Below are 27,066 nucleotides of genomic sequence, written 5' to 3'. Positions count from 1 at the left end.
CAAACCCTTGACATTTATATATAATGGGGTGATGAGAACTGTATGAAATACTGCAGATGTGACGTAACTTCAGTTTTATAAATCTGCAACATAACCTCCTGACAATTAAACTCAATTTCTTGACTAACAAATGCAAACATGCTATATGTCTTCTTCACCACTTGATCAAATAATGTAGCCACTTACAGGGAATTATGAACTTGGTCATTGAACTTGATCTTTCTGCTCATCACCACTTTTAAGATTCTTTCATTTAACAGGGTAATGTCTCTTCACACTTGCTATAAGTAGTAGTAGACAGGCGTCGGTCCCAGGGGACAGTCGGGTTGCGTCTCTGGTGTATTGTGTGCTCTCCAGGGCGCAAGCCTGGGCTGGAAGTTTGGACACGCAGGGTCCTACCCCTTTGCACATCGCTGATGTAGTCCAAGGGAAAGGCAGGCGTCGGTACAGCTTGGCACCAGTGTCATCGCAGAGGCTACCACAGTAATGTTGTAGGTAACATAAATCTGCCTTAGGGACCCCGGCTCCGGATTTCTTCCTCGGGGTTTAATCCCGAATAGTTTCTCACGGGTGGGTGTGGCTGCAAGGATGCAGAGGTTTAAAATCAGCGTTCTTCTCCTAGGCGGGCTGCTGCCCAAGGCTGACAAGCCGCATTTTCCCGAAGTAAATGGTTTTGAGGTGCCAGTGGTCCATCTTTGCCTCTTCTCTTGTCAGCAGTAACAATTCCACCGGGCCTAATAACTAAGTCAAACGTTAAGACTAAGAGTACATAGAGGCTGTTAGTGACGCCCGTCAGTTGGAACACTTTATAGGTAATGGGAGCTTATCCCCGCTATGACTCCCGACTCTGAGAATCCGTGTCGAATTGCAACGTTTAATATTTGGCTAGGTACTACTCCAACTGCCACTTCCCCAACAATATCTGCAACTGCAGAGGTTCCAAATCAGATCCCTTCGGAACACTACTAACCACAGACCTGCAGCTCGAATAAGTCAATTCGTTTACATTCCTCTGTCTGTTATGGCCAAGTCAGTTATGAATCCAAATGGCCAACACATCTTATATGTTTGGTTGAGGCTCTGATATCACTGGCCACAGAAGTAGCTTCAGAGATTTCGAGCGTGGAACATATTAGACCTTGGTTCACAAAAGGCTGTAGGAATAACCTTTTAAATTAATGCCCAGTGAGTCTTACTTCAGTGTTGACAAAATATTGAACAGTATTCCTAGAAATAGGAATTCCGACAATTTGGAGAACCATAACATGATTATGGATAGTCAGTGCTGCTTTGCGAAAGCAGGTTATGCTTTGCACACTCGCTGAATTCTCTGACGTTCTGACAAAGCATAGAACCATAGAACACTACAACACAGAATAGACCCTTTAGCACTCCATGTTGTGCCGACCAATATAATAATTAAAAATTGTACTAAATCCACACTACCCCATAAACCTCCATTTCTCTTTCATCCATGTTGGATGACCCAGGGTAAGACAAGTGAAGGGATTGCTGGGGACTTGCTCAATTTCTATATGACCTCTCTAGCCACCGGCGAGTTACGTAAGGACTCGTGAGAACCCATCCATTATTCCAAACGGGAATGAGGGAAAAACCTGCAAAATGCAAAAAGGTTGAGTTGTCGTCAGTGCTAGGGAAGTTATAAAGCACTGGTGAGGCCTCACCTTGAGTGTTGTGATCACATTCGGGCCCCTCGTCTTAGAAAAGTTGTGCTGCCATTTGAGAGGGTCCAGAGGAGGTTCACAAAGATGATTGCAGGAATAAACAGGTTATCATATGAGGAACTTTGATGGTTCGCGCTCTGTTTCTCCTCATCCTTCTGAATGCCCGTGAACACAGACCCAGAGCCATCAAGCGCAGTCTGACAAGGCCTTTTCATGACCCTTTCTGGCTCTCCTAATATCATTCTTAAGCTCCTTCCTGCAAACCTTATAATATTCTAGATTCATATCATTAACTAGTTTTCTAAACTTTTCGTAAGTTCTTCTTTTCTTCTTGACTAGATTTGCAACAACCTTTGTGCACCACGGATCTTGTACCGTACCATCCTTCTGATGTCTTATTGGAACGTACCTGTTCAGAACCCCAGGCAAATATCCCCTGAAGAGTTGCCATATTTCTTCGATACGTTTCCCTGGGAATATTTGTTTCCAATTTAAGCTTCCATGTTCCTGCCTGATATCCTCATAGTTCCCCTTACTCGAATTAAACTTTTCCCTAATTTGTCTGCTCGTATCCCTCTCCAATGCTATGGTAAAGGAGAGAGAATTGTGATCAATCTCTCAACAATGCTTTCTCACGGACAGAGTATTGACACCTGGCCAAATTCATCTCCCAATACCAGATCAAGTGCAGCCTCTCATCTTGTAGTCCAATCTACCTATTGTGTCAAGAAACCTTCGTGAACACACCTAACAAACTCTACCCCTTCTAACACAATCACTCAATGGAGATGCCCATCAATATTTGGGAAATTAAAATCTCCAAGCACAGCAACACTGTTGTTATTACTATTCCTTTCGAGAATCTCTCTCCTCCTCTGCTCCACGATATCCCTGTTCGGGTTGTCTATAGAAAACACCCAGTTGAGTTATTGACACCTTCCTATTCGTAACATTCGCCCATAGAGACTCCATAGACAACCGCTACATGACTTCCGCCTTTTCTGCAGCCATGACACTGTCTCTGATCAACAGTGCCACGCCCGTACCTCTTTTGCCTCCTTCCCTATCCATCCTGAAATATTTACAGTCTGGCATTTGAAGTAACCATTCCAGCCGCTGAACCATCCAAGACTCCGTGATGACAGCAACTTCATAGCTCTAAGCGCTGATGCACGCTCTGAGCTCATCCGCTTTATTCACAACACTCCTCGCATTACGATAGACAAACCTCAAACCATCGGAATGAGCTCGCCCCTTGTCTATCACCTGCCTATCCTCCCTTCCGCACTGTCTCCAAACTTTCTCTATTTGTGAGTCAAGCTCCCTCTCCACCGTCACTTCAGTTCGGTTCCCAGCTCCCAAAAATTCCAGTATAACCTCAACCCAGTAGCCTTAGCAAAGCGTCCCGCAAGGATATTTACCACTGAGATTTAATTGCAACCCGTCTTTTTTGTAAGATCACATCTGTACGAGAAGGGGTCCCAATCGTTTAGAAAGCTGAATCCCTGCCCTCCGCTCTAATCCCTCAGAAATGCATTTATACTCCACCACGTTTTATACCAATACTCACTGTTTGGTGGCACAGGCAGCAATTTCGAGATTACTACCTTTAAGGTTCTGCTTCTCAACTTTTTTCCTAACTCTCTGTAGTCTTTTTTTCAGGACCTCCTCTATTTTCCTACCCATGTCGTTGGTACCAATATGTACCACGACCTCTGGTTGTTGTCTTTCCTACTTTAATATTCTGTGGACGCGATCAGAAACATCCCGGATCCTGGCAGGATTATCAGTGTATTGCAGCTGGTGCTGTTCTGTTGGGTGTAAAGTGTCGGTTATATTTAAAATTGTCCTTCCCGGATTCTGATCGATGGCAGAACTGGCTTTAATATAGGGGCATCATTGGCAAGCAATGTTGACGCTCTAACTTTGAACAATTTAGCCTCTATTGAAGATCACAGAAAAACAAATAAAAAAAAACACCAGAGTTCTAAAGCAGTTATTAGGATAAGTGTGTTATTCTGTTAATTGAGCAGTAACCTATTCACATCTTATTTGAAAATACTTGCAAACTGGTCTTGTTTTCATTTTATCCAGACTAGTACCATAGCATATCTGCGAGCGAGCAGAGACCGAAAAGAAACTGGTGAAGCACATCTCCTCTGGACAATTATTAATCACTTCTGTGGTTTGCAATGAGCTGCTGTTAAATCATAGGAATGTAGAAAGTGCGGAGGGGGCACTTTGATTGGATTTGTTCTTCGCAATATATTTGAAAGAAAGGTTTTTAAAGCTGCTAAATGTTTGTTTGAAAGTATATAGGTTACATTAAAATATATTTCTTGTTCACACAAAATGTCAGGCAAGCGGCGTTGTGTAATGTTCTATAGATCATTCCACAGTCAGAGTCGAAGTAAAGATATTATTATATTCTCCTGTCGGATTCTTCCCCAACATCTTGGGTGTTTACCGATATTCTTGTGAAAACAAAATAAAATCATATGATCTTAATGTTAATGCGCTAGAAATCTCGTCAGTGATGCCAGATTTGAGGTATCGACTGTGCAGTTTTGTATTATGGCTAAACGAATAATCGTTATATTTGCTGGTGTGAGCGGGCATTAACAATTCAATATAATACGAATGTTGTCACACTAACCGTTCATAACGGGCAAAAATGCGATCAATGATAATTGAAAGCAATCAAGAGGAAATCTGCAGATGCTGGAAATTCAAGCAACACACACATAATGCTGGTGGAACACAGCAGGCCAGGCAGCATCTATAGGGAGAAGCGCTGTCAATGATAATTGAAAATCGACTTTGGTTTTATAGTTGTGCTGAGTGACGTGTTTACAGACAGACTTTCACATTGTAACTGATGGTGATTGAGTAGCAGCGACATTACTAGAAAGCTGTCACGTTTTGATTATTTCTACCACTAATAATGCTTCTCCCGTGTATACGTTTATGCTACACGCGTGGATATTGCAATATTGACTGCACAGAAGCTAAATTAGAAATGTTCAACCTCTGTGCCTCCAAATTACATTACTGCGTTCTTCAGTCGCTCCGCTCCGCCGTCCAAGCGATAAAAACAAGTTATTTCTCTTGGTGTTCATATATGCAGTTCCCGCTCTGCTGTGTAGTGTCTTACCCATATGGAAACCAGACCAGATGCATATCACTGAGACCACGACGTAGACTAGAAGACCACTTCGCCTAGCATCTACGTTCCGTCTGCCCGAACAGGCGGGATCACCAAGTGGCAAAGCATTTTAATTCTCCTTCCCATCCTGGTATGTCCATCCATGACTTCCGAACTGTCGCGTTTAGGCCACACTTACGTTGGAGGAAGAATAGCTTATATTCCGTTTGGGTAGGTTTCAACCTGATGGCATGAATATTGATTTCTCAAAGTTCCCCCTTCAACATTTCCAGTCCTTTCTCCCTCTCACATATTAGCTCCTTACACGCCATCACCTCACTCTGGTCCTCTTCCCCACACCCGTTTTTGTCATTCTTCCATCGCCTTCTGTCTTTCCACCAATCAACTTCCTATCTCTTTACTTCATCCCTCCACTTACAAGTTTCACCTATTGTCTGTCGATTCTGTTTGCCCTCACACCACCTTTCGAATCCACTCAGCATTTTTTACCTCCAGTTTTGTCGAAGGGTTTCGACCCGAAATGTCGACTGTACTCTGTACCATAGATATTGCCTGGCCTGCTGATATTTCCATAATTTTGTTTGTGCTGCTGGGATTTCAGCATCTGCAGACTTTCTCTTGTGCAGGTGCATTTTGACAAATTGCAATCTATTGGCATTACAGCAAAAACACATCAGTTGCACCTTTAAGATAAAAAAAAAACAAACTGGTGTACGGCGTAAGCGGTGATCCTGCCTTAGAGATTAGCGCTGAAGCTATAGGACAGTAGCATTTGGACTAATTCTCCCACTGATTTGTGAACTATTCAGTTATATGGGGCAGTAATACACAGAATACAGGACGGCATTTGCTGGCTCCTTTGATCCAGCTCATCGTTATCAGCTGAATGAAGGAGTTGATTAATCTCCAATTGAATTTCATGCACAGGGGAGGGCTCTAAAATGTGGGTGTCTAAGGAATGCATTTCAGTGAATGATCAGGACACGCTGTTCCATCATCATTGTGGTCAGTATTAAGGCTCCAGAGACAACAACATTATCATCGTCACGATGGACGTCGGTATCTTGGCCTGTCAAGATATTAACATCTCAGCTCACTGAGCTGGCTGACATCCAAAATTACAATGACAACATCGGTACGGTCGGTGACGTGTTTTCAAAGAGCAGACCATTCTATATATCGCATACAACAACCCGTCATTGTTCTGACTTCACAGCATTGCATTCAATGTGCCTGTTCGTGTCCGCTGTTCGGCAGTTCCAGTCCTGGGATTGACTCTCCTGGAGGCCAGGGAAATGAGTCTGAGTGTGATTAATGGAGATTTCGGGCAGAGTCATCAAGGCTGTGTCTCAAATCCGTCCCCATCTGCAGAGAACTCTGCCTTGAAATGTTTACTCCTATTAGACCAATTATTTCAAATTGTTGCAAAATCTTTAATAATCACATCTTATTGTCATCTTATAGCAGCATGTGGCTTATTCCATATTTCTGCCTGTGCAGGACTACAATTAGTTAACTGCATCTATTTCTGACAGCAATTAATCGGATTTGCGATGTGCAATAATTCTCTTCGTTGTTGTACACAGCCTGGTTGAAACAACACAGCCCTGAACAATTATTTGCGGCAATCGTTTCAATATTTTAAGTGTTTACGTATGTTTCAGGGCATAGAGTATATTTAGACAATTCTGTTTACTGTGGTACTGCCATTTTGTGAGATCAGAATAAGCAGCAGCTCTATAAAGCTGCAGGTGCTGGAGACTCAATATTCTTCGGATCCCCAGTGTGTTCCATTATCCGCATCACTGAATACAAGCTGCACTTCTTTTCATACTTTCTCTTCTTCATCCACTCTGAGAAAATGTTCGAAATTATTTTGTGCAGATAGACCAAATAAAAATGTTGTAAGGCGCTGCTTCACTCTGCTAGCCTTCAGGTGACACTTGAGCAAGCTGTAGCCCCTGATCATGGAAAAACCCCACACCACCAGTCACGTCCACGTGCAGCCATGGGAGCTGATGAAGGATGGCCGTTGTTCTACATATCACAAGTACTGGGTTAACGACCACTGACGCCAGACAGACAGTCTCTGCAGGGTGCTACACATCGCTCGGGTCATCGAACACAGGGGTGATTTGTTGCCGTGTTGATCATCGGCATTAACGATTTTGAATGAGATTGTGGAGGCGATCCTTGGTAGGGTAAAACCAGGACAAAAGGGACGGGTTACTTTTGAACCCGCGTGGTGAAACATCCTTTGTTAGAACATTGTCTGAGTGGTAGGAGGCAGCGAGTGGGAGTAAAAGGATCCTTTTCTATTTGGCTGCCATTAACTAGTCGTGTTCCGCAGGTGGCGTTGTTGGGACCACTTTTTTATATGTATATAAATGATTTAGATGATGGAATTGTTGCCGCGTTTGTGGAGGATAGGAAGATTGGTGGAGGGTCATGCAGTTTTGAGGAAACAGGATGCAGAATATCTACCCGGATTAGCAGAATGGGCAAGAAAATGACAAAAAGAACACATTTAGGGCATGCATGGTCATGCACTTTGATAGTAGAAATTGCCGTGCGGACCATGTTCTTAACGGGGAACCTGAGGTGCAGAGGGACCTGGGAGTCCTTGAGCAGAACTCCCTGCACGGGAACTTGCAAGTTGAGTCGGTGGTGAAGAAGGCGTATGCCATGTTCGCAATGATTTCAAGAGGTCTCGAATAAAAGAGCAACAGCGTGATACTGAGGCTTTATAAGACATTGCTGAGGCCTCAACTGGAATATCGTGAACAGTTTTGTTACCCAAATCTTAGACAAGATGCGCTGGCGTTGGATAGCGTCCAGCGATTATTCGCATGAATGATTCCAGGATTGAACGGGTTATCATACGAGGAACGTCTGGGTCCGTACTCGCTGGTAGTCAGAAAGATGGTAAATAGGATCAGCCATGATTGAATATGGAAGCACACTCGGTGGGCCAGATGGCCCAATTCTGCTCCTGTGATTTATTGATCTGATTACCTTGCGGCCGACTGTTTTGTGCGGGTTTAAGTTAATTTGTCACTGGGCTGTGAACCGCCGTGATGTTGCTGACGAAGCAGTAGTTATTTGACAAATCAGATGGAATGTATAGTGAGACCCCGAAAAAGGAAGGGCTGTTGTTTCGGCAAAATGCAAGCAAGGGGATGAGTTGAAACTTAATAGTTGGACAAAATCGAAATAGCAGACTTAAGGCGTGATATTTGAATGCGCGAGGTATACAAAACATGGTAGAAAATCTTGCAACACAGTCACAGACTGGCGTACGTGCATGTGATGTTGTATGTTTCAGGAGAAAATAGCTAGGAGCTATATGTCACAAATCGTTGTTTTTTACACACTGGATATACTTCTCGTGTTGGTGCCGCCTTTTATTGTTTCTACAATGGTTACTGGTTTGATTGAATATGCCGGCCAGCAAATGTATCTCACTCTTCTACATTTATGGTGACATACATGTCCATTGTTAATAAATTTACATTGTAATTTTAAATATCGTAAAATTACAATTTGGGTGATGCATTTTTAAATTGGACAGAGAAGAAGAGAGGGTCGTTTTCTCCATAGATATATCTTCTGTAAACTACCATGAAGTTCTCCACAGTCATGCGTGAAACACTTCCCCTCACTTAATTTAATCTTTAGCTACATGTTCATATCCTGGAAGCCTGAGATGCCAATCGTGTGCATACATCAACCATACCTCCACAAAAAAGTACCCGTAATTGTTATAACTCACAAACGCCTGAAGATTTCGGAGGATTCACTGAGCAAACTCTCTCGGTGATGAAGAAAATAACGTTAGTAGTCTCAATAAACGCAAGTGCAATAAAGTACTGTAAATAATTGCAGGATCTTAAAAGCACGATGAGTGTAAGGACACTTTACTTTCAATACAGAGACCAGGCTGCAGGGTGTGCAGGATTGGGAATTAAATAGTCAGGGATATTGGACAATACGGAAGGACAGACAGGAATTAAGTGAAGTGGGTAAGTGCGGTTAATTAAAGATGAGTTTGGGGCGGTGTTGAGGGACCATATAAGACCTAAGGAGCAGAATGTTGATTCCATTTGGGTGGAGATTAGGAATAGTAAAGCAAAAAATACAAACACCGGTGGGTGTTGTCCATCGGCCACCGAATAATTACATTACAATGGCACAGGGAATAGACGGAGAAATATATGAAACATTTAAAAATGGAATACTAGGTACCATTGGGGCTTCAACTTGCACATAGATAGGGGAGGAACGTCTTGAAGAGGACTTCATAGAATGCATCTGTGATAGCTTTCTTGAACAGCATGTGACTGAACCTACAAGATCATAGATCTGGCCCGTGAAATGAGACTAATATTATTAGAGATGATCTAGTTAGGGATCCTGTTGGAAAGTGTGATCACAGTATGATTGATATTCGCAGGCAAATGGAATGTGTAATAGCCCGATCTAAAGCCAATGTATTAAGACTAAACACAGGAGGCACCAGTGGGATGAGGAGGGCTTTGGTTAGAGTGGACTGGGAACACAGTCTATATGCTGGGAAGTCTGAGGAACAGTGGAAGTCTTTCACAGAGAGCTTTCACGCTGCTCAAGAAAAAGTATATTCCAGTTAAAAGCCAGGATATCAAGGCTGGGCAGGGACAGACATGGATAAGTAAGGAAATAAAAGAAAGCATCGAATTAAAAGCTCTTATATCCAAAGTCGCAAAGAGTATTGAGAAATTGGAGAGTTGGGAAAACTTAAAATATCAACAGAGAATACAAAGCGAACAATAAAAAAGAAGATAGATTATGAAAAAACTCGCAGAAATATTCTTATGAATATATAAAGCTGGAAAGGGTTTTAAAAGTGAACATAGGTTCCTTGGAAGACGAGTACGGGAACTGATATCGGGTAATGAAGAAATGACAAAGGCTTTGAATGACTACTTAATGTCGGTTTTCACGGTAGACGAAACGTCCACCATGCAAAGAGAGATGTTATGGATGTTATGATGAGGTAGTTCCTCAGCAAACTTGTAGTTCAGTTAATATATAAATCCCCTGATCCTTTTCCAGTGCATCGGAGAATACTGAAAGAAGTGGCAGAAGTTATAGTGGAGGCTTTATTGATAATTCACGATTTAAATTAACCATCTGGAAGAGGATTCCGACTGTAGTATATCTAAGTTTGATGATGATACAAAATTGAGTGCAAATTCAAATTGTACAGAAGATAGGGATTTTCTGCAGAGAGATATAGATAGGTTGTTAGTGGGCAAGGGTCTGTTAGATGAAGTTAATATTTGAATAGTGAATAGATGAAGTGTTGACGTGAATAGGCTGTTAGTTGACGTGAATAGGCTGTTTCCATTGAGAGTAGGGGAGATTCAAACGAGAGGACGTGATTTGAGAGTTGGGGGCAGAAGTTTAAGGGAAACACGAGGGGGTATTTATCTACTCAGAGAGTGATACCTGTGTGGAATGTGCTTCCTGTAGAATTAGTAGAGGCCAGTTCAGTTGTGTCATTTAAGGTAAAATTGGATAGGTATATGGACAGGAAAGGAATGGAGGGTTATGGGCTGAGTGCGGGTAGGTGGGACTAGGTGAGATTAAGGTTCGGCACGGATAAGGAGGGCCGAGATGGCTTGTTTCCGTGCTGTGATTGTTATATGGTTATATGGTTATAAGTACAATATTGGTAACTGCGAAGTCATCCATCTTGATAGGAAACATGAAAGAGCATATTATTGTTAAATGTTAAAAGAAAATGAACCATGTCGATGTGCTGGGGACTTGCGAGTGGTTGTGCATGAATCACAAGAGGTTGGTTTGCCGCTGCAATGGACAATCAAGAAGGTAAGCGAAGCCATCCTCGCATTTTTGTACTAAATATATTAACTATTTTTACCAAGATTTTCTTGATTTATAGTTTGAATTGTTATGTATTGCAAAGTACTGCTGTCGCCGAACAACACATTTCACAACAAATGCCATTGAGATTAAACATCATTGTAGTTCTAATTTTGCATATTTAGCGATTTGCATCTGAGATCCGGGACTATATAATTATTGATATGGAAGATCCCTTTACGAAATAATCTACGCCCGTGAAAGCTGTCAGGTTCCAGAAGGGAAAGCAAGTTGCCTTTCTCCTACTTGGTAACCTTCCCAATTGAATATTTCTCAGTAGTTTGTGTTCACCCGCTACAACATTCACTTTATTCTTTGCGTTTAAGTTTACTTCTGACCCATGTTTAGAAAAGATTTTCCTCAGAGCCCTCTATAGTATCAATTCCTTTGCACAATTTTATTGTCTAAACACGTCTCGCAGGGTGAGAATGCTGTCCCGTGTTGATTATTTCCACCGCCGGATATGATGAAGAAAATGTTGATTATGATTTATCTAGTGCATAAGTTTATGGAACACACGTAGAGTTTGAAACATTATCGGCGCGGAGGCTAAAGTTGAAATGAGTAACGTGTCTACAACAAATTGCATTACTGCGATCTTCAGTCACTTTGTTCCGACGTCGATCTGTAAAAGCATGATCAATCTATTGTTATTCATTTGATATAATTTCAGAACTAGTCCGTCGTGGTTTATCTATATAGAAACAACAACAGATGCATTTTGGCAAATTACAATCTATTGGTATTATAATGCCCCATATGAGTTGCACCTTCAAGGTAAAAGCCACAATAGCATATAGGTTGTATCCTACTTCAGAGATTAGCGGCGAAGCTGCAGGACAGCAGCATCTGGAATAATTTTCTAACGGTGTTGCTAGTTACATTGTCATTTTTGGTCGTTTTGCCATTGCAGTCCACGCAGTTAACAACGAAAGAAGTAATGTACAGAAAACAGTATTACACTTAGCTTATCACTTTCATCTGGAGAATGGAACATCAGGCTGGCTGCAGGGATCACAAAAGGAGAGGATAATTCTCCAACTAAACTCTGTGCACAGAGGTGGAATTTAAAATATTGGTGTCTTTGGAAGGCATTTCAGTCAGTGACCAGGATACGTTGTGACTGGTCAGATTTATGACTCCAGAGACAACAACATCATTAGCATGGTCAACGATGGTCGGGGAATAGCAATGACGTCGGCAGACTGGCCAGTTCTCAGATCATCATCTCTGTACAATGGGCTGAGGTCCTACATCAGTGAGCGTGATGTTGTCTTTGAAGCAATGACAACATTTGTGTGAGCAGTGGCCTGTTTTGAAAGTACAGAATATTTTGCTTATCGAAATCAAGAACCAGTAATCGGAACCGTAATCGTAATTCCGCTGTCCTCTAGTTCCATTCTAGGGAGTGACTGTCCAAGAGGTTGGAGAGATGTGTCTGATAGTGATTAGCGGAGACTTCGGTCCGATTCATCAAGGCTGTGTTTCACATCCTGCCCCTTTTGCAGAGACCTCTTCATAGGAATATTTATTCCTATTAGAGCAAAAATATTGATTATTGCAAACTCTTTATAATAATGTATGTTATTTTATTTCATACACGTGTGGCGTATTTCATATTTCTGCATGTGCTGAACTAGAACGGGATAACTACATTTATTTCTGACTGTAATTAAACTGATTGGTAATGTTCAATAATTCTGTCTGTTGTTGTACACGGCCTGGTTGAAGCAACGCGAACCTAAAAATTTATTTGCAGCATTCCCCACAATATTGCGTGTTTGAATGAGTTAAACGTTTTTACATGCATTCTGTATTTGCTATCAATTATAATTACTATATTAATGACAGCTCGGAAAATCTTAAAATAATACATCTCATAAAGCTGTGAGTGAGGTGGACTCCAAATTCATACGTTCCCCGGGGTATTCCATTACCTGCACCACTGAATACAAGCTCCACCTCCTTTCAGACTTTAGGTTATCTATCCACTTATCCACTGACCAAAGTCCGGAATTATTTTTCTGCAAATAGACCAAATAAAAGAGATGCAAGCCGGTCCTTTCCTCCGCTATTCTGCAGGTCACACTTGAACATGGTTAACCCACTACTCCCATCCTACACATCGATCAAGTTCACATGCGGTCATGGAGGGTGCTGGAGGATGACCGTATGAGCAGCTGGTACATACCACACGTCATGGTTACGCGACCATTGAATGCAAACGGCAATTATTGCTGGGGTCCTCGAACACAGAGGCAATTTATTGCCGATTTGCTCATTGACATTACAGATTAAAGTGCGATTATATGTGAGGTTGTGCAGGAGATTCTCGAGAGATGACAACCTGTACCAAAGGAACGTGCATAACAACGGAATCCAAAGTGTCTAATGTCCTTTGCGGCCAGGTAGGCTGGAGTTTTCGTGTGGGTTTAAACAAAATTGCATTCAAGAAGATGAGTCGTCATGTAAAAGGAGGACAAAACAGAAATGAGTGAATACTGGACTGAAGGCCTTATATTTGAATGCACGTACTATCCCGGATATGGTTGAAGAAATTCTAGCACTGTTGCGTATTGGCATACGTGTATACGGTGTTTGTAAGAATCATTGAATTCTTTCTGAAAGAAGGTTATAGCTAGGAGCTTAATGTCAATGATACACATTGGAGCAAAAGGCCAGGCAAGAAGTTATTTTGGGCGGTGTCACTCTGATAGTTAAAAATGTAATCCTATCATTACAAAGCCTTAAAAACATTGAATCAGGGCGAATGAAGCTAAGGAAGTGTAAGGGTTAAAGACTTTGATGTGAGTTAGATACAGACCATCCAAACAAGAGTAAGGATGTGGTCTAGAAATTACAAAATGAGATAGAAGATGTCTACCAAAAGGGCAATTTATTAAGCGGCTTTGGTGAAAATGATCACAATATGTTCGAATTCAATCTGAAATTTGAGAAACAGGTGCTGAAGTGGAATGCATCAAAAGTACAGTAGAGTAGAATTCATTGGAAAAGAACACTGGCAGCTGTGACAGTAGAACAAAGTTGGCTGCAATTTTCGAAAGGAATTTGAAAGCACAGGATATATACTTCCGAAAGAAAAGATGAGTTTTAACGGCAAGATGATATAACTGTGACGAAGAAGAGAAGTCAAAGCCAACGTAATAGGCATAGAGAAATAATGCAACAGAGGATGAATTCGTGCGAAGCCACTTGACCGGGACATTTTTAAATGCTAACCGAAGGCAACTGTTAAAAGTCATTAAGAATTTAGAGAATGAATAAGAAGTTATGCTCACCAATAATACTGTAGAGGATGTCAAAGGCTTCTTTAGATGCAGAGGGTGTAAAAGAGAGGCGAGAGTGCATATTGGACGGCTGGAAAGCGATGATCGAGAGCTAGTAATGGGTGATAATGAAATGAAGGACAGACTAAATAAGTATTTTGCATAGAAGTGATATGATGGAAATTACAGGTGTCAGAGGTCATGAAGTGAAACAAACACTGTGCACAATAATGCCAAAATCAGAGCTACTGAGCGATAATGTTCTGCATACCTACGAATACATATGCTGTCATATTACGAACACTACAGTGCAACCTGAACCGTCATGGTAGCAATCGTTCAGTAGTCACTTTATCATAGCAGCTCATTAGCTAGTGCATGGGTTATTAAATTTTCAGATGTTGTGAAGATTTATTCGAAAGGAGAACATTATATATTGGATAGCCCATTCTGTGCATGATGCTTTGCCTTCCATGGCACCAATTTATACTGCATGAAGGATTGCCCCTTATTGATAATGATCAGTTAGGCAGAGACGGTTTCTGTACTTACTGTAGCAACTAAAACACTAGTCCGTTTACACAACCGAAAAGCTGTATATACTCCTACTAATTTTCACAGACACACTCTTCCCTCCCCCCAGCAATAATGAGCTAAAGAATAGAAAATATAATGTATACGCTGGCCAGGTACCCTTCCTTGTCCCGGACTAATACCCATGTGGCCAATCTGCGTTGCTTTACCTGAGGAGAGATGTTGCTCCTTTGCATTCGAAGCCTCTTTCTTCACATTACACCATGTGTTCGGAGCCACGCAGCATTGCGCAGATTTTCTGCCTACATCACCTCACTTCTGCAGAGACATGTACCTTCCAGATTTAAATGGAAGATGCTCCCGTTGTCCTTCTAGCTATGAACTTCACGGCTTTTTTCAATCTCAAACATCACCATACGAAGTCACAGAATAGAAATTCTATTAAAATATTCATTAGTAGCACATCAGTAATGATAATTACATACTTGTACAGATTGATACAGGGGAAGGTGAAAATTTAATTCAGCCCCTGTCCATCGCCCTGTATAAATGGCGGTTGCGTCGTGTCCGAAATGTGGCATAGTACATGACCAGCAGGAAGAAGATGAAGGTAATATGCCACCAGCGGAATTCTGTTTCGTTTGCTCTGTCACAGAAGGAGTTTCACCTGCGACGCTGGTAACATAAGTGCACAAATAACTAGATATATCTGCCGAATAGATATATCTGCCAGCCATGCTTCAATCGCCAGTGGTAATTACATTTTCCTGTGTCCGGAGCCTTTGTCCCCAACTCCACATCAACGTCCACCCAAAAAAAAAACAATAGTTGGAGTCCTTGACTCCGTGGTGAATCCTACCGAGTCTGCTTAAAGATGACTAACTTTGCACCCATACTTTTCTCAGGTTCTGCCTTGTAATTAATGATCCTCGTTGAAAGCTTTCTCTTTATCAACGCTATGCATTGCCCCGACAGATATATTTGTACTGCAGAGAGCTGACAACGGTAAACGTTATCCTCTGTCTGAATGTCCCTTTATACTAATGTACTGGGTTTCAAAATGATGTTCTGACTTTTCATTTCTGATATCACTCATCCCTCACCAACGCTCACTCCACTGCTAACCATTCAATAACTGTACTGGACCAGCAACTAGAATAGTCGCTCGGCCACGCATTTTTGTGCTTATTGTGAAGTTGCTAAATATCATAGGTCAGGGAGTGATGACCCTGCCACGTAAGGTTAAAATCGCTTAGCAGCGTTGATTTGAATTTAGTTCAATAATTTTCATTGTATAATCTAGTCTCAGAAACACCGAAAAATCTCCTCGTAAAAGTCCTCGAATGCGGCCAACTATAGTTTCGTTTGTGCGTTTTCGGCATTATCTTTCCCTCTCTCATCAGTCTGTACCTTTCTGTGATTACAACCCTGTATCATTTCTCAAGATTTGGGATTGGTTATTGCCAGTCCTCAGTCCACGAGCGTTAAGGAAAGCGAAACGTGTATAACTCGAAACCGATGAGCTTTATAAAGTACATTACGTATAAAACCACAATAAATACAAAATATAAACGCAATACTATAAAATACAGTGCAGAAGTCACTCTTTAATGTGCTGGTAAATTCATTAGATTAACTATATACATAGACTGATCGTACGTACACAGCGGTTCAAAAGTGGGAAAAACTTACGTTCAAATAGTACTAGCAGCGTTATCTGCTCCAACCATCAGTGCCGTCACCCAACAAGGACAAATTCCCATCCGTCTGCTGAGTGACAGACCGAACAAAACCCGGATTTTCAGAAATCTGCCCACGTGCTTCCCAGGGTTCCTCGGGTCCTCCAAATTTCTTCACATTACACCATGTGTTCGGAGCCACGCAGCCTTGCGCAGATTTTCTGCCTACATCACCTCACTTCTGCAGAGACATGTACCTTCCAGATTTAAATGGAAGAGGCTCCCGTTATCCTTCTAGCTATGAACTTCACGGCTTTTTTTTCAATCTGAAACATCACCATACGAAGTCATAGAATAGAACGTCTATTAAAATATTCAATAGTAGCACATCAGAAATGATAATTAAATACTTGTACAGAATGACAACGGGGAAGGTGAAAATTTAATTCAGCCCCTGTCCATCGTCCCGTATAAATGGCGGTTGCGTCGTGTCCGAAAAGTGGCATAGTACATGACCAGCAGGAAGAAGCCGCGAGTTTGAGTGACCGTGGGTAAAGTGACGAAGAAACCATAAGACCAGCAAACGTAAGAGCAGATTTAGGATATGTAATACATCGAGTCTGCTCCGCCGTTCCATCAAGGCTAGTGCCGGAACACACTCAAAACCCATGGTCCTGCCTTTTCGCCATGTCTTTCGATACACTGACCAATCAGGAAACGAACCACTTCCGCTTGAAGTGTACCCACGTATTTGGCGGAATTGGCATTCGCCGCCGCCGCCGCAGAGAATTTCACTATTCTGCGGCTATAAAAATGTACCCCTCAATTCTGCGGCTGTGTTCACTATATCTGAACACCACACCATAGGAGACATCCTCTCGATATCCATCTTATCGTGTCCTTTCTGCATAGCAGACGTTTCAGTCAGACACTCCTCCACGTATTCTTCTACATTCCAGTGACTACGGTCGCAACGTTGCCAAACGCTCTTCACATATTCACAACTTTATTCCCAGAACCGTCCTCGTGACACCCCTCTGGAATACGTCCAACGAGAATACATCCTTTCTGAGATATGCGGACCTAAACCAGTTAACAATACTTCAATTGTGACCTGACTGGTGTCTTATAACGTCTTAGCATTATCTCCTTGCTCTGATAGCCTGTTCTTATTGATATATATTAGAGCATTTCATTTGCCTTCTTTACCACAGCCTTAATTTGTAAATTTAACTCCTGTACGAGGACTCCTAGGTCACTCCAGCTGTCTGATGTTTGTAAATTCACCCCATTTAGATAATAGTCCGCACCATTGTTCCTTTTACCAAAATACTTAAACTTACATTTTCCTACACTGTATTCCATCTGCCACTTTTTTGACCGTACTTCCAATTTGTCTAAGTCATTCTGCGAGCGCATTATCCTCAGCACGACCTAACACTCCAACTATATCGGTATCGTCTGCAAACATTGCCACAAAGCCAGCTATTCGATTATCTAAATCATGAACAAACAACGTGAAAATTTGCGGTCACCATACTGACCTCTGAGGAACACCACTAGTCACCGGCAGCCACTTCACTCACACCCGCTGCCTCCGGCCTGTCCGCTATTCCGATACCTGAGCCAGTAACATTGCTGCAACGCCGGAGGAAGCAGGCTCATGTTTGGCAGCTTATCAAATGCTTTCTGAAAGTCCAAGTAAATGGCATCCGCTGCTTCATTTCTTTGCTTTCTGTTTATCAATTCCTCGAAGAACTCTAACAGATTATTCAGACAAGATTTCCTTTTACATAAACAATTCTGACCTCGACTTATTGTACCATTACTTTCCAAGCTCCCCGAATCCGAATCCTTAATAATAGATTCCTACAGTTCCCCAAGCAGTGAGGTGAAGCTGTGGCCTGTAATTTCCTTTCTTTTGACTTTCTCTCCGCTTAAAGAGTGCAGTGACATTTAAAATTCTCCAGTCCTCCGGGACCCTACCATAATCAAGTGTTTCCGGAGAGACCATGACCAGTGCACCGGTGAAGGCAAATGCAAAGTACCCACGAGGAAATCTGCAGATGCGGGAAATTCGAACGATACACTCAAAATGCTTGTGGAACACAGCAGGCCAGGCAGCATCTAAAAGGAAAGATACTAAGAGATTTGAAAAAAGGAGGGGGAGCGGGAAATGCGAAATGATAGGAGAAGACCGGAGGGGGTGGGATGAAGCTAAATGCTGGAAAGGTGATTGACAAAAGTGATACAGAGCTGGAGAAGGTAAAGGATCATGGGACGTGAGGCCTAATGAGAATGAAGGGGGGACGGGAGCACCAGAGGGAGATGGAGAACAGGCAGAGTGATGGGCAGAGAGACAGAAGAAAAACGAAACAACTAAATATGTCAGGGATGGGGTAAGAAGGGGTTGAGTGTCATTAGAGGAAGTTAGAGAAGTCAATGTTCATGTCATGTTCTTTACCAGCATGGTCCTGATAAAGAGGATAAATCACAACTTGATAACTTGATGAACGAGGACCAAGGGGAGTACGAGGAAGAACCTGAAAGAAATACAATTCCGAAAGGACTGAACTTCCTCCTTCTTTCTGGTCACTGACACAGCGAATGCGGAAACATGGAGATACTCTCAGATAAAAGCACCGACTCGTGAACAAGGACAATTTTGCTGTGTTCAAGGTATACATTTCAGTCGATGATGAATGGTGCGTGTTCTGTGAGGCTGTCAGTGCGTACAGCCCGGGTTTGGTGCGCACGCATGCATGTGTGCAGGTGAGTGCCTGTCATGAGGTGTGGAATTTGCAGCGTCTGTTTGTGTTGCGTTTATCTATGCCTGTGTATTGCAGTGTGGAGAGAGGGGGGATGGAGGGAGGGAGAGAGAGATAAGAAAGATAGCCGGAAACAAAGAAATATCAGTCTCTTTGACTAATGTTGTCTACAAGAATATGCAATTTCGCCTTTAAAACCCTGTCATCTCTGTCTATCACTCAGAAAAAAATAAAACTCTGACCTACGCCCTGCCCCAACTCCTCGAAAAAATGTTTATATCCCAGACATCACAAGCCTGCGAATCTATTTTCAGGAACCTAACGCATGCAATTGGATCCCAGGCTTTGACTCTTTTAACCTAAACCGACCTTGATCAGTTTACTGTCTGTGATGCAAGTTCGCCTGTATTTCCATACCTTCCGGTTCTTCTTCCTGGCCACTGTTAATGCGAACGCAGAGGCGCTTTTGTACTTACTGATGATGCCGGCTTCCTTCAGCTTCCACAGATGATACCGAATGTCGTCCTGCTCTGTAGGAACCGGTTGCCGGGACCTTTCGCTGAACAGGGTATCCTCGGTTATCCGGAGACGTGGGGAGTGCTCTTGGAAGAACCCACATCAGACTCGTCAAAGAAAATTCACTTTCCAGACTCAAAATCTTCTTTCAATCTCCTGGTAGGGAGAAGTCACAAAAGCTGAATGACTAGGGAATCAACTTTCCGCTTTTCGGTAAGGTTTTCTCCCTGGCCTGTCTCACAGAGACGTTAGACATTTCCGTAACCAGAAACAGAGGTGCCAAAGGCATCCCCCTCCTGAGTCTGCCGTTCCTCTCAGAAGTCTTCCTGACAATCACTGCCATCCCGTTCACCTGTTTAACCGAGGGCTTCTGCCGCATCCCATCTGGTAAGCATGACTCCTCTTCGTGGTCTTTTGGAGCATCCAAGAAGAGGAACTCGGCGTCAGGTATTCCGGGAAATTTGGGTTTTCCAGTCACTGTAGGAACAGTACTTCCCCAGACCGTAACATGACCCGTTGGGACTGAGTGCTTCACAGAATCCCCCGTTTATGCTCATCATCCTGCCCAGCAAGGCCACGCAATTCCTCAAAAGCAGCTCGGAACACAGGGTGATGGAGAATGTTTTCAGAAAGTTCTCTCCAACTTCCTCCTGAAGCATGTCCTGAAACCCACTGGGCTTCCTGTCGCGCCAAACACACTGTCTATCGCTTCCGTGTAGCTTGCAGAGGTAGCAAAGGGGTTCTGTGTCTGTACGATTCTCCCTCCGTCAGCAGCCGGCCCATTTAAAACTTTCAAACAATCGCTGTGTTTGATGTCTTTAGATCACTGTCACTCAACCGGCTTCTGATAGGTCTGCTCCGTCCAAGTCTCAGACTCCTCTTCCCCCTCGGGGGAGGTCTTCACTCTTGAGAACATACAAGATTTTATAGCTAGTACCCAAGGCATGTGCAATTCGCCTTTTATTGGCCAAGGAGGTAAGGGCTGACTCCAACTCAGAATCCTCATTCCTCGCTCGAGATTTATTCGACATTCTGAATCAGACCATTCCTTCCCCTCGCTCCGGCAAATAAACGAGAGCAACCTGCCTTTGAAATCCGCTTCCACAGCTATGGGAGACTCGGCTTGTGATTCCGCACGCTCGCCAACACTCCCTTCCTCATGGGAATTATAGTCAGCTGACGACCCCTCCCTCCCTGCAGCATCCTTAACCACGTATCGGAAATAGTACCGGACGATAGTTTAACATAGGGTTAACCACACAACACACTCTATCAATGCTCAGGGCGATCACAAGTTATCGAAATAAATCGATCCCGGACAAGCCCCCTGGTTTCTTTAGCTTCCTAAGTCTAGGGAATACCGTCTTCCATTCCGGAACAACTAGAGAGATTGAGACAGTCCCCCACATTAAACATCGGTTTGCGTAGATGCTATGTAATGTGCTACCTTGTTACAAATTAGTGGAACGAAATAGCAGACAGCACAGTACTTACAATTAAAGGAATTATATTTATGAATCTTAACTTAAAGGTCAGTAAATAAAGCGGAAAAAAAATAAAGTATTAAAACCAGTCAAATATTTACAAGTAGGAGCTCAGCGTGAACGACTCTGCACTCACGGACTGGTCCGTCGGTTGCGTGAAAGCTCATACCACCTTCCCAAAGTCGGTCGCAATCCATCTCGAATAATCCGGGTCGTATCCTACGATCGGTTTTCCCCAGCGTTTACTCTCTTCATGTCCCACCGAGAAAAAGCCTCAAGACGGACGCTGGAGTCCCTCAACAAAAATCTCCCCCCAGTTCTATTATTGTATTTGGATGGCCCGGATTCCTCATCATCACTTACTTTCAACAATAAACCAAACAGTTTGGAAGCAGAAGAGGCTGCTCTTACAGAACTAATAAAGTAAATATATATAGCATAACATTAAAGATCTGAACCAGGGCATTACACCCTCTACTCAACCAAATAGTCACCGAGTTCTCTTTATTGAGAAATACGCCCAGAATGCTGGATGAATTCAGCATCTATGGAAAATGTACCGGGCCGAGACCTTTCATTAGGACTGGAGACAAAATATTTGGTGGCAGATTTAGTAGGTGGGGGAAAGGCAGGAAGAATCACAGGGAATATGTGAAATCAGGATGGGGACATTGGAGAGGTAAAAATCTGGGAGTTGATCGCTGAAAGTAGTGCAGGGTGGAGAAGGGGTGTCTAATAGGAGAGGACAGAATACCATTTAAGAAAGAAAAGGGGGAGAGGGAACCAGAGAGGAGTGACGGGCACTTGCGGAGATAAGTTTAGAGAGGGAAATGGGAATAGGAACTGCTGAAGACGGAGAACATTACTGGTAATTCGAGAAACTGACGTTCCTGCCATAAGGTGATGGTCCACCAAAATAACTGTGGCCTCATCCCGAGAGTAGAGAAGTCCATAGACAGACATGTCGGAATGGGAATGGTAGTGAAATTTAAGTGGGAGGTCTCGCTTTTTCTGATGGACGAAGCGTATGTTCTCGGTTAAGCAGTCTCCTAATAAACGTCGTGTCTCACCGATATACAGGAGGTCACACCAAAGCAGCAGATACAATCAATGACCACAACAGACTCACAGCTGAAGTGTCGTCTCACCTGGAAGGACAGGTTGATGACCTAAATGTCAATCAGGGAGTATGTAGGGGCAGGTGTAGCAGTTGTTGAGCTTGCAAAGATAAGAGACAGGAGGGAGATTAGTGGCGAGGGGGGAATGGACAACGGAGTCTCATCCCTGTGGAAATCTAAGATTGTGGAGGGGGAAGGGAAGATGCGCATGGCGGTGTGGTTCCGTTGGAGATGACTGAAGTTACGGATAATTATGTGCTGGACGCCGAGGCTGGAGGGATGGCCGGTGAGGACAAGTTGTTCCGGTCCTAGGTGGGGCAGCGGTAGGGTAGTGTGAGGGCAGTCTTGCAGGAAATGGAATACATGCAGTTGAGGATAGCATTGATGCTGGAGGAAGGGAAGCCCCTTTCTTTGAAGGAGAAGGACAGCTTCTTTGATCTGAACTGAAAAGCCTCATCCTGATAGCACTGGCCGAGGAGATGGGAGGAATTTAGTGAAAGCGGCTGGCATTTTCACAAGTAACGGAATGGGAAGAGGTATAGTCCAAGTAGCTGTGAGAGACGATGGATTTACAGTAGACAACGGTAGATATGATGTCTCTAGATGTAGAGACAGAGACCGAGAAAAGGAAGAGAGGTATCGGAAATGGGCCAAGTAAATTTGAGGCCAGGGTCTAAGTTGGAGGCGAAGTTGATGACGATGAGCTCCGCATGCGTGCCGCAGACAGACCAATGCAGTAGTCGATGTAGCGCAGGACAGTTGGGGAGTAACACGAGTGTAGCTCGGAACAGACACTGTTCCACGTAGCCGGCCAAGAGGAAGGCATACCTGAGATCCATGTGAGTGTCCATGCTACAATGGTATTCCCAGTGTGGGGGAGTGAATACTTCTATAGGCACTGCACTTGTTACCGGATAAGCCAGAATTGCAAATTCAATACATTTAATCGAAAATAATCTGTTGGGACTGGAGAACCAGTGTCATTCCTGCTGGTGATATCTGGGATACGTCTTTAGTAGTATTGTTCAGCTGTCGGACGTGTTTAAACTCAGATATTGTCGTTATGTTAGTGATGCGACAGGATAAGGAGCAACGTTATTGTGAAGATCAAAAATATTACACCGAGATTTTCTGTCAGCCGTCAAGGTCATTCCCGATAATATTTCAATAACAAAAGTGAATGTCAATTGCCTAATATCTTCCTCAGTAAGTGTGGTCACTCGATGGGGCCCTTATCCCTAATTAACTCTCCTCTAAGCTCATGACGACTTTCAGAACAACTTTGTCCGCGGCCCCGATTATATCTTGGTCTGACAGGGATTATAAATGACATAATAGCAGATAATGTTTTTTTTCGATTGTAGCTGGATGGATAATCGACATTTTATTTTTCGCAAAGGAGCGGAGGCTGGAAATGAGGTGTGTTACCATTGTGGTCTCCGTTATTCTTCAATAGCCAGAGCCGGTGTGGAAATAATGTCTAGAGAATGGAGACAGGAATAGGGGAGAATTGTGGGCAACGAGGAGTAAACAATGGCGTCGTGTGCAGAACGATCTTCGGAGAAGGATGTAGGGGAGGGAAGGTCGTGCCTAGTGGTAGAGTCGCTATGGAGGTGATGGAAGTTACGTGACAATATTTTTTATGCAGAGACCACTGGCTTGTTGACTGAAGGCAAAGAAATCCAATCCCTTCTATTATTCTGGGTGGGATGGAGTGATGTTACCTGCAGGAAGAGCAACAGACATTGCTGAAGGCAGCATTGATCGGGCTGAAGGGAGCCTCCGTTTACTATAAAATATCTTGAGAGGAAATTCACATCCAAGAAAATGATAGAATGGAACAGCACTTGGGCGATTGTCCATGTGGCAGGTGGTATCCTCACTATAACTGTGGGATTCAGTAGCTAGGCTTTGTTAACGATGTCTTGAATGGTCTATCTCTGAAATTCGGGACCGAAAGTTTGAGAGACAAGAGCGGAGGAAAAATGGGACAGACTGATCTGAGGGCGTTCTGGAAAGTTGTAGGCAACGTAGATGAAATTGACAAGCTCAGCATGGGTGCAGGAAGCAGCATTAATTCAGTCTTCAATGGTTTGTAGTACCAATTCAGTCACCACTGTCGAGAATGAACGGGATGTTTCGGGAACACAGACGACCTCGCAAGAGTACAGCATTTGCAGATGGACCAATGCATCCGGGCAGTCAGAAGTACTGCACGGTGCAACTGTGGGGAAAAAATACTGAGACCTGTTGGGCAGAAATGGGAGGATGGGCTGGAGAATGAGGGAAGTGCATTGTGAACCTGCTATGTTATGGGCCCTTGAGAGGAGTGAATGGAAGAAAGACAACGCCGGTCCCAGAGGAACAGGAAGTCGCCACAATGTATGGGACATTAGTTGCATTCGGGGTAAGGAGGCATTGGGTGGATTGGGTTTCGGGAGACACCGCTAAGTCACCACTTCTTCACTACAAAGAGAGCGAGCGGAGATTTTACCACATTAGTTAGTTGCACCCTGAACTTGGTCTGTGTAAAGGCGTAAAGGGCCGTGTTTGTACAACAGCTCAGAAGCTGCAAAATGATGCCAAGTTCTCGCAGAGATTCGGGCGGAAGCACGAAATTGGTAAGATCGCATATCCGATCCCACGCAGAGAACACAGTGAAAGGTGCCCACAGCAGGATGAAATTGCCGGAGACGATCAGCAATAAAACGAGGGATTTCCTGCGTTTCTCCATCTCCGGGTCTCTGACACTCTGTCCGTTTCCGGGAACCCTGAGTCTCCTGCGAGTTCTGCTCGTAACCAAGACATGCCTGACGGTGAAAACATTCGTTACTAGAACCAGCAGAAATGGGAATACAGGGGTGAGGAAGTAATAGAATAAGTCAACCTCAGAAGTGAAATTCAAATAATAATCTCTCTTTTTACAAATGAATGGATTGATTGACCATGTGTATATCTCTGAGAGCCGCAAATACCAGTAAATATTCTTCAAACAGCTGATCGCAGTCACTGTCCCCAAAACAACACCCGCAGTTTTCCCGGTGCAATATTTTGTTTTCAGCTTCTGGCAACAAATGGCGACAAACCGATCAAAGGTGAACGTAACGGTGAACCAGACCGAACAGTCTGTGACGGTGTAAATCAGAGCAGCCTGGATATTACACACCTTGGGCATTGATAGGACGAAAACGAGGTATGGCGTGTACATAAGTGGAATCTTGCTCAATATCAGGTCCAGGATAAGGACCAGAATATCCGCCACTGCCATGGCAACCAGGTAGCAAGTGACAACTCTGGAGAGGCCGCACTTACCACGAGACAGGATGAATATGGTCACCGTGTTCACTGCGAACAAAATAAACAATCACAGTAAACACAGAAGACAGAGTTCTCTTAAAGCAAGTATATAATATGTACCAATGATAGAAATGAGTCTACTTGACAGAATAACATAATTGTAAATATTAGCGATCAATAAAACTAAACGGTTTTGCAAAGTAGTGGAAAATCAGTACAATCTGATCGATCGAATGTCGGCAGCGAAACAGACAGCGACAAACACAAATGAAGATGGCTGATGATTGGGAAATTCCGTCCGTGTTGGGGGAAAAGAGCTGAATGATGCATCTGCGGAATCTCTGAAAACTCATTTATTGTGAAATAAGTGACCTTGACACCTACCCGATTTAGCTGAAACGCAGATCCCCGTCCCTGATAGTTTCCCGGGGCGTCTAGATCAGCAAATGGGGTAGCAGACCAAAACCTTATTATTGCACGTCTACTCTTGTTTGGCGACGTCACCTTCAAGTCACACCGCGAGTCTCACGGTTTGCATCTTGTACATTCGCCTTTACAATTGAATGTCATTCATTGAAGTATCGATGATGCGTTATTTTTTCAGCAACAATGAAGGTGATTTGTCACCGACACACGTCATGATCACCGACAGGCTGCTGTGTGCAACGATTGTCTATAAGTGAACTCATCAGCAATTTAACCATTGCATCCGCAGCATTTACTAAGGCAGCCTGACCAAGCATGCGATCAGAAGCCATTCAACCATAATTGATAGATTTCATCCCAACACTGTCTCTTGCCTTCACTCCGTAAACTTTGATATCCCTGTTAATTGCGTACCTATTAACTTTTGCTTAAAATACACCCAATCATTTGGCCTCAGCAACCATCCACGGCAATGAGATCCACAGACACATTGCCTCTGCCGATAGAAATTCCTCGGCAGCGCTGTTCCAAGTGGAATTCATCCATGTTGATTTTGCGCTGTCTGGCCCTAGACTCTCACACTGTTGGACGCATCCTCTGCACGACGGCTCCATCTGAGACTTTCAGCTGCAGGTAAGCTTCCCCAGTCTTTCTGCCCTATTCCCATAAACTCCTGCTAATCCAGGCAATAGGCTATCAAACACGCTTCAAACATTAAATATTTTATTTCCTGATCTGGATCATCACAACTGACAGCACATATTTTCTTAGACAGGGATCATCAGAACAGTAAATTACCAAAGATAATAGGGTAATGATTTGCTTAATCAACAGCTGGGATGTGCGAGAGCAGCCTTAATTATTATTAGGAAAGGAAAACGTGACAAGAAAACGTGCGATTCAATGCTGTTTCATAAGTTATCTTTGGAAAGAGACTCACCGGGAAGAGCAATGATAGCGAGGACGGGGAAGAAAATCACTTGAATGGTGATAAACACACTCATCATTCGATAATCTACCGTTAGCCAATCATCCTCTGCCAAAATATATGGAACCATCCAGAAGGTATTTTTCTCATTTCTTGTTATATTCCAAGCTGTCCCTCCCGGTGTGTGATCCATGACAGAACCAGACAGTCTGTTCTTACTCCCCCTCTTGGTGCCGCTGCGGATCTCTGTCCT

The 27,066-nt window shown here is 43.3% G+C and overlaps 1 protein-coding gene across 1 annotated transcript; it reads right to left on the bottom strand.

Moving 5' to 3' along the window:
* Positions 1 to 618: 618 nt before the first annotated feature.
* On the bottom strand, positions 619 to 27,066 carry LOC132388804 (uncharacterized). The gene is made up of 5 exons (XM_059961223.1): positions 26,826 to 27,066; positions 24,719 to 25,507; positions 19,802 to 20,037; positions 19,462 to 19,644; positions 619 to 741 (listed from the first exon to the last, which is right to left on the bottom strand). The coding sequence occupies exons 1-5, from the start codon at positions 27,004 to 27,006 to the stop codon at positions 619 to 621; spliced, it is 1,512 nt and encodes a 503-aa protein (XP_059817206.1). The 5' UTR covers positions 27,007 to 27,066.

This window comes from Hypanus sabinus, unplaced genomic scaffold (genome assembly GCF_030144855.1).
Source record: "Hypanus sabinus isolate sHypSab1 unplaced genomic scaffold, sHypSab1.hap1 scaffold_414, whole genome shotgun sequence".
Classification (NCBI taxonomy): domain Eukaryota; kingdom Metazoa; phylum Chordata; class Chondrichthyes; order Myliobatiformes; family Dasyatidae; genus Hypanus; species Hypanus sabinus.
This window is presented reverse-complemented; position numbering and strand designations above follow the sequence as displayed.

Excerpts from the sequence above, each read along its gene's own strand:
- LOC132388804 (XM_059961223.1), bottom strand. The coding sequence starts at position 27,006 with ATGGATCACACACCGGGAGGGACAGCTTGGAATATAACAAGAAATGAG. Across the intron at positions 20,038-24,718 it reads TTTGCAGCTTCTGAGCTGTT|TGACTGGAAAACCCAAATTT; the intron begins GTACAAACACGG and ends CTGTTCCTACAG. Across the intron at positions 19,645-19,801 it reads CGGAAATGTCTAACGTCTCT|CACTCCCCACGTCTCCGGAT; the intron begins GTGAGACAGGCC and ends TTCTTCCAAGAG.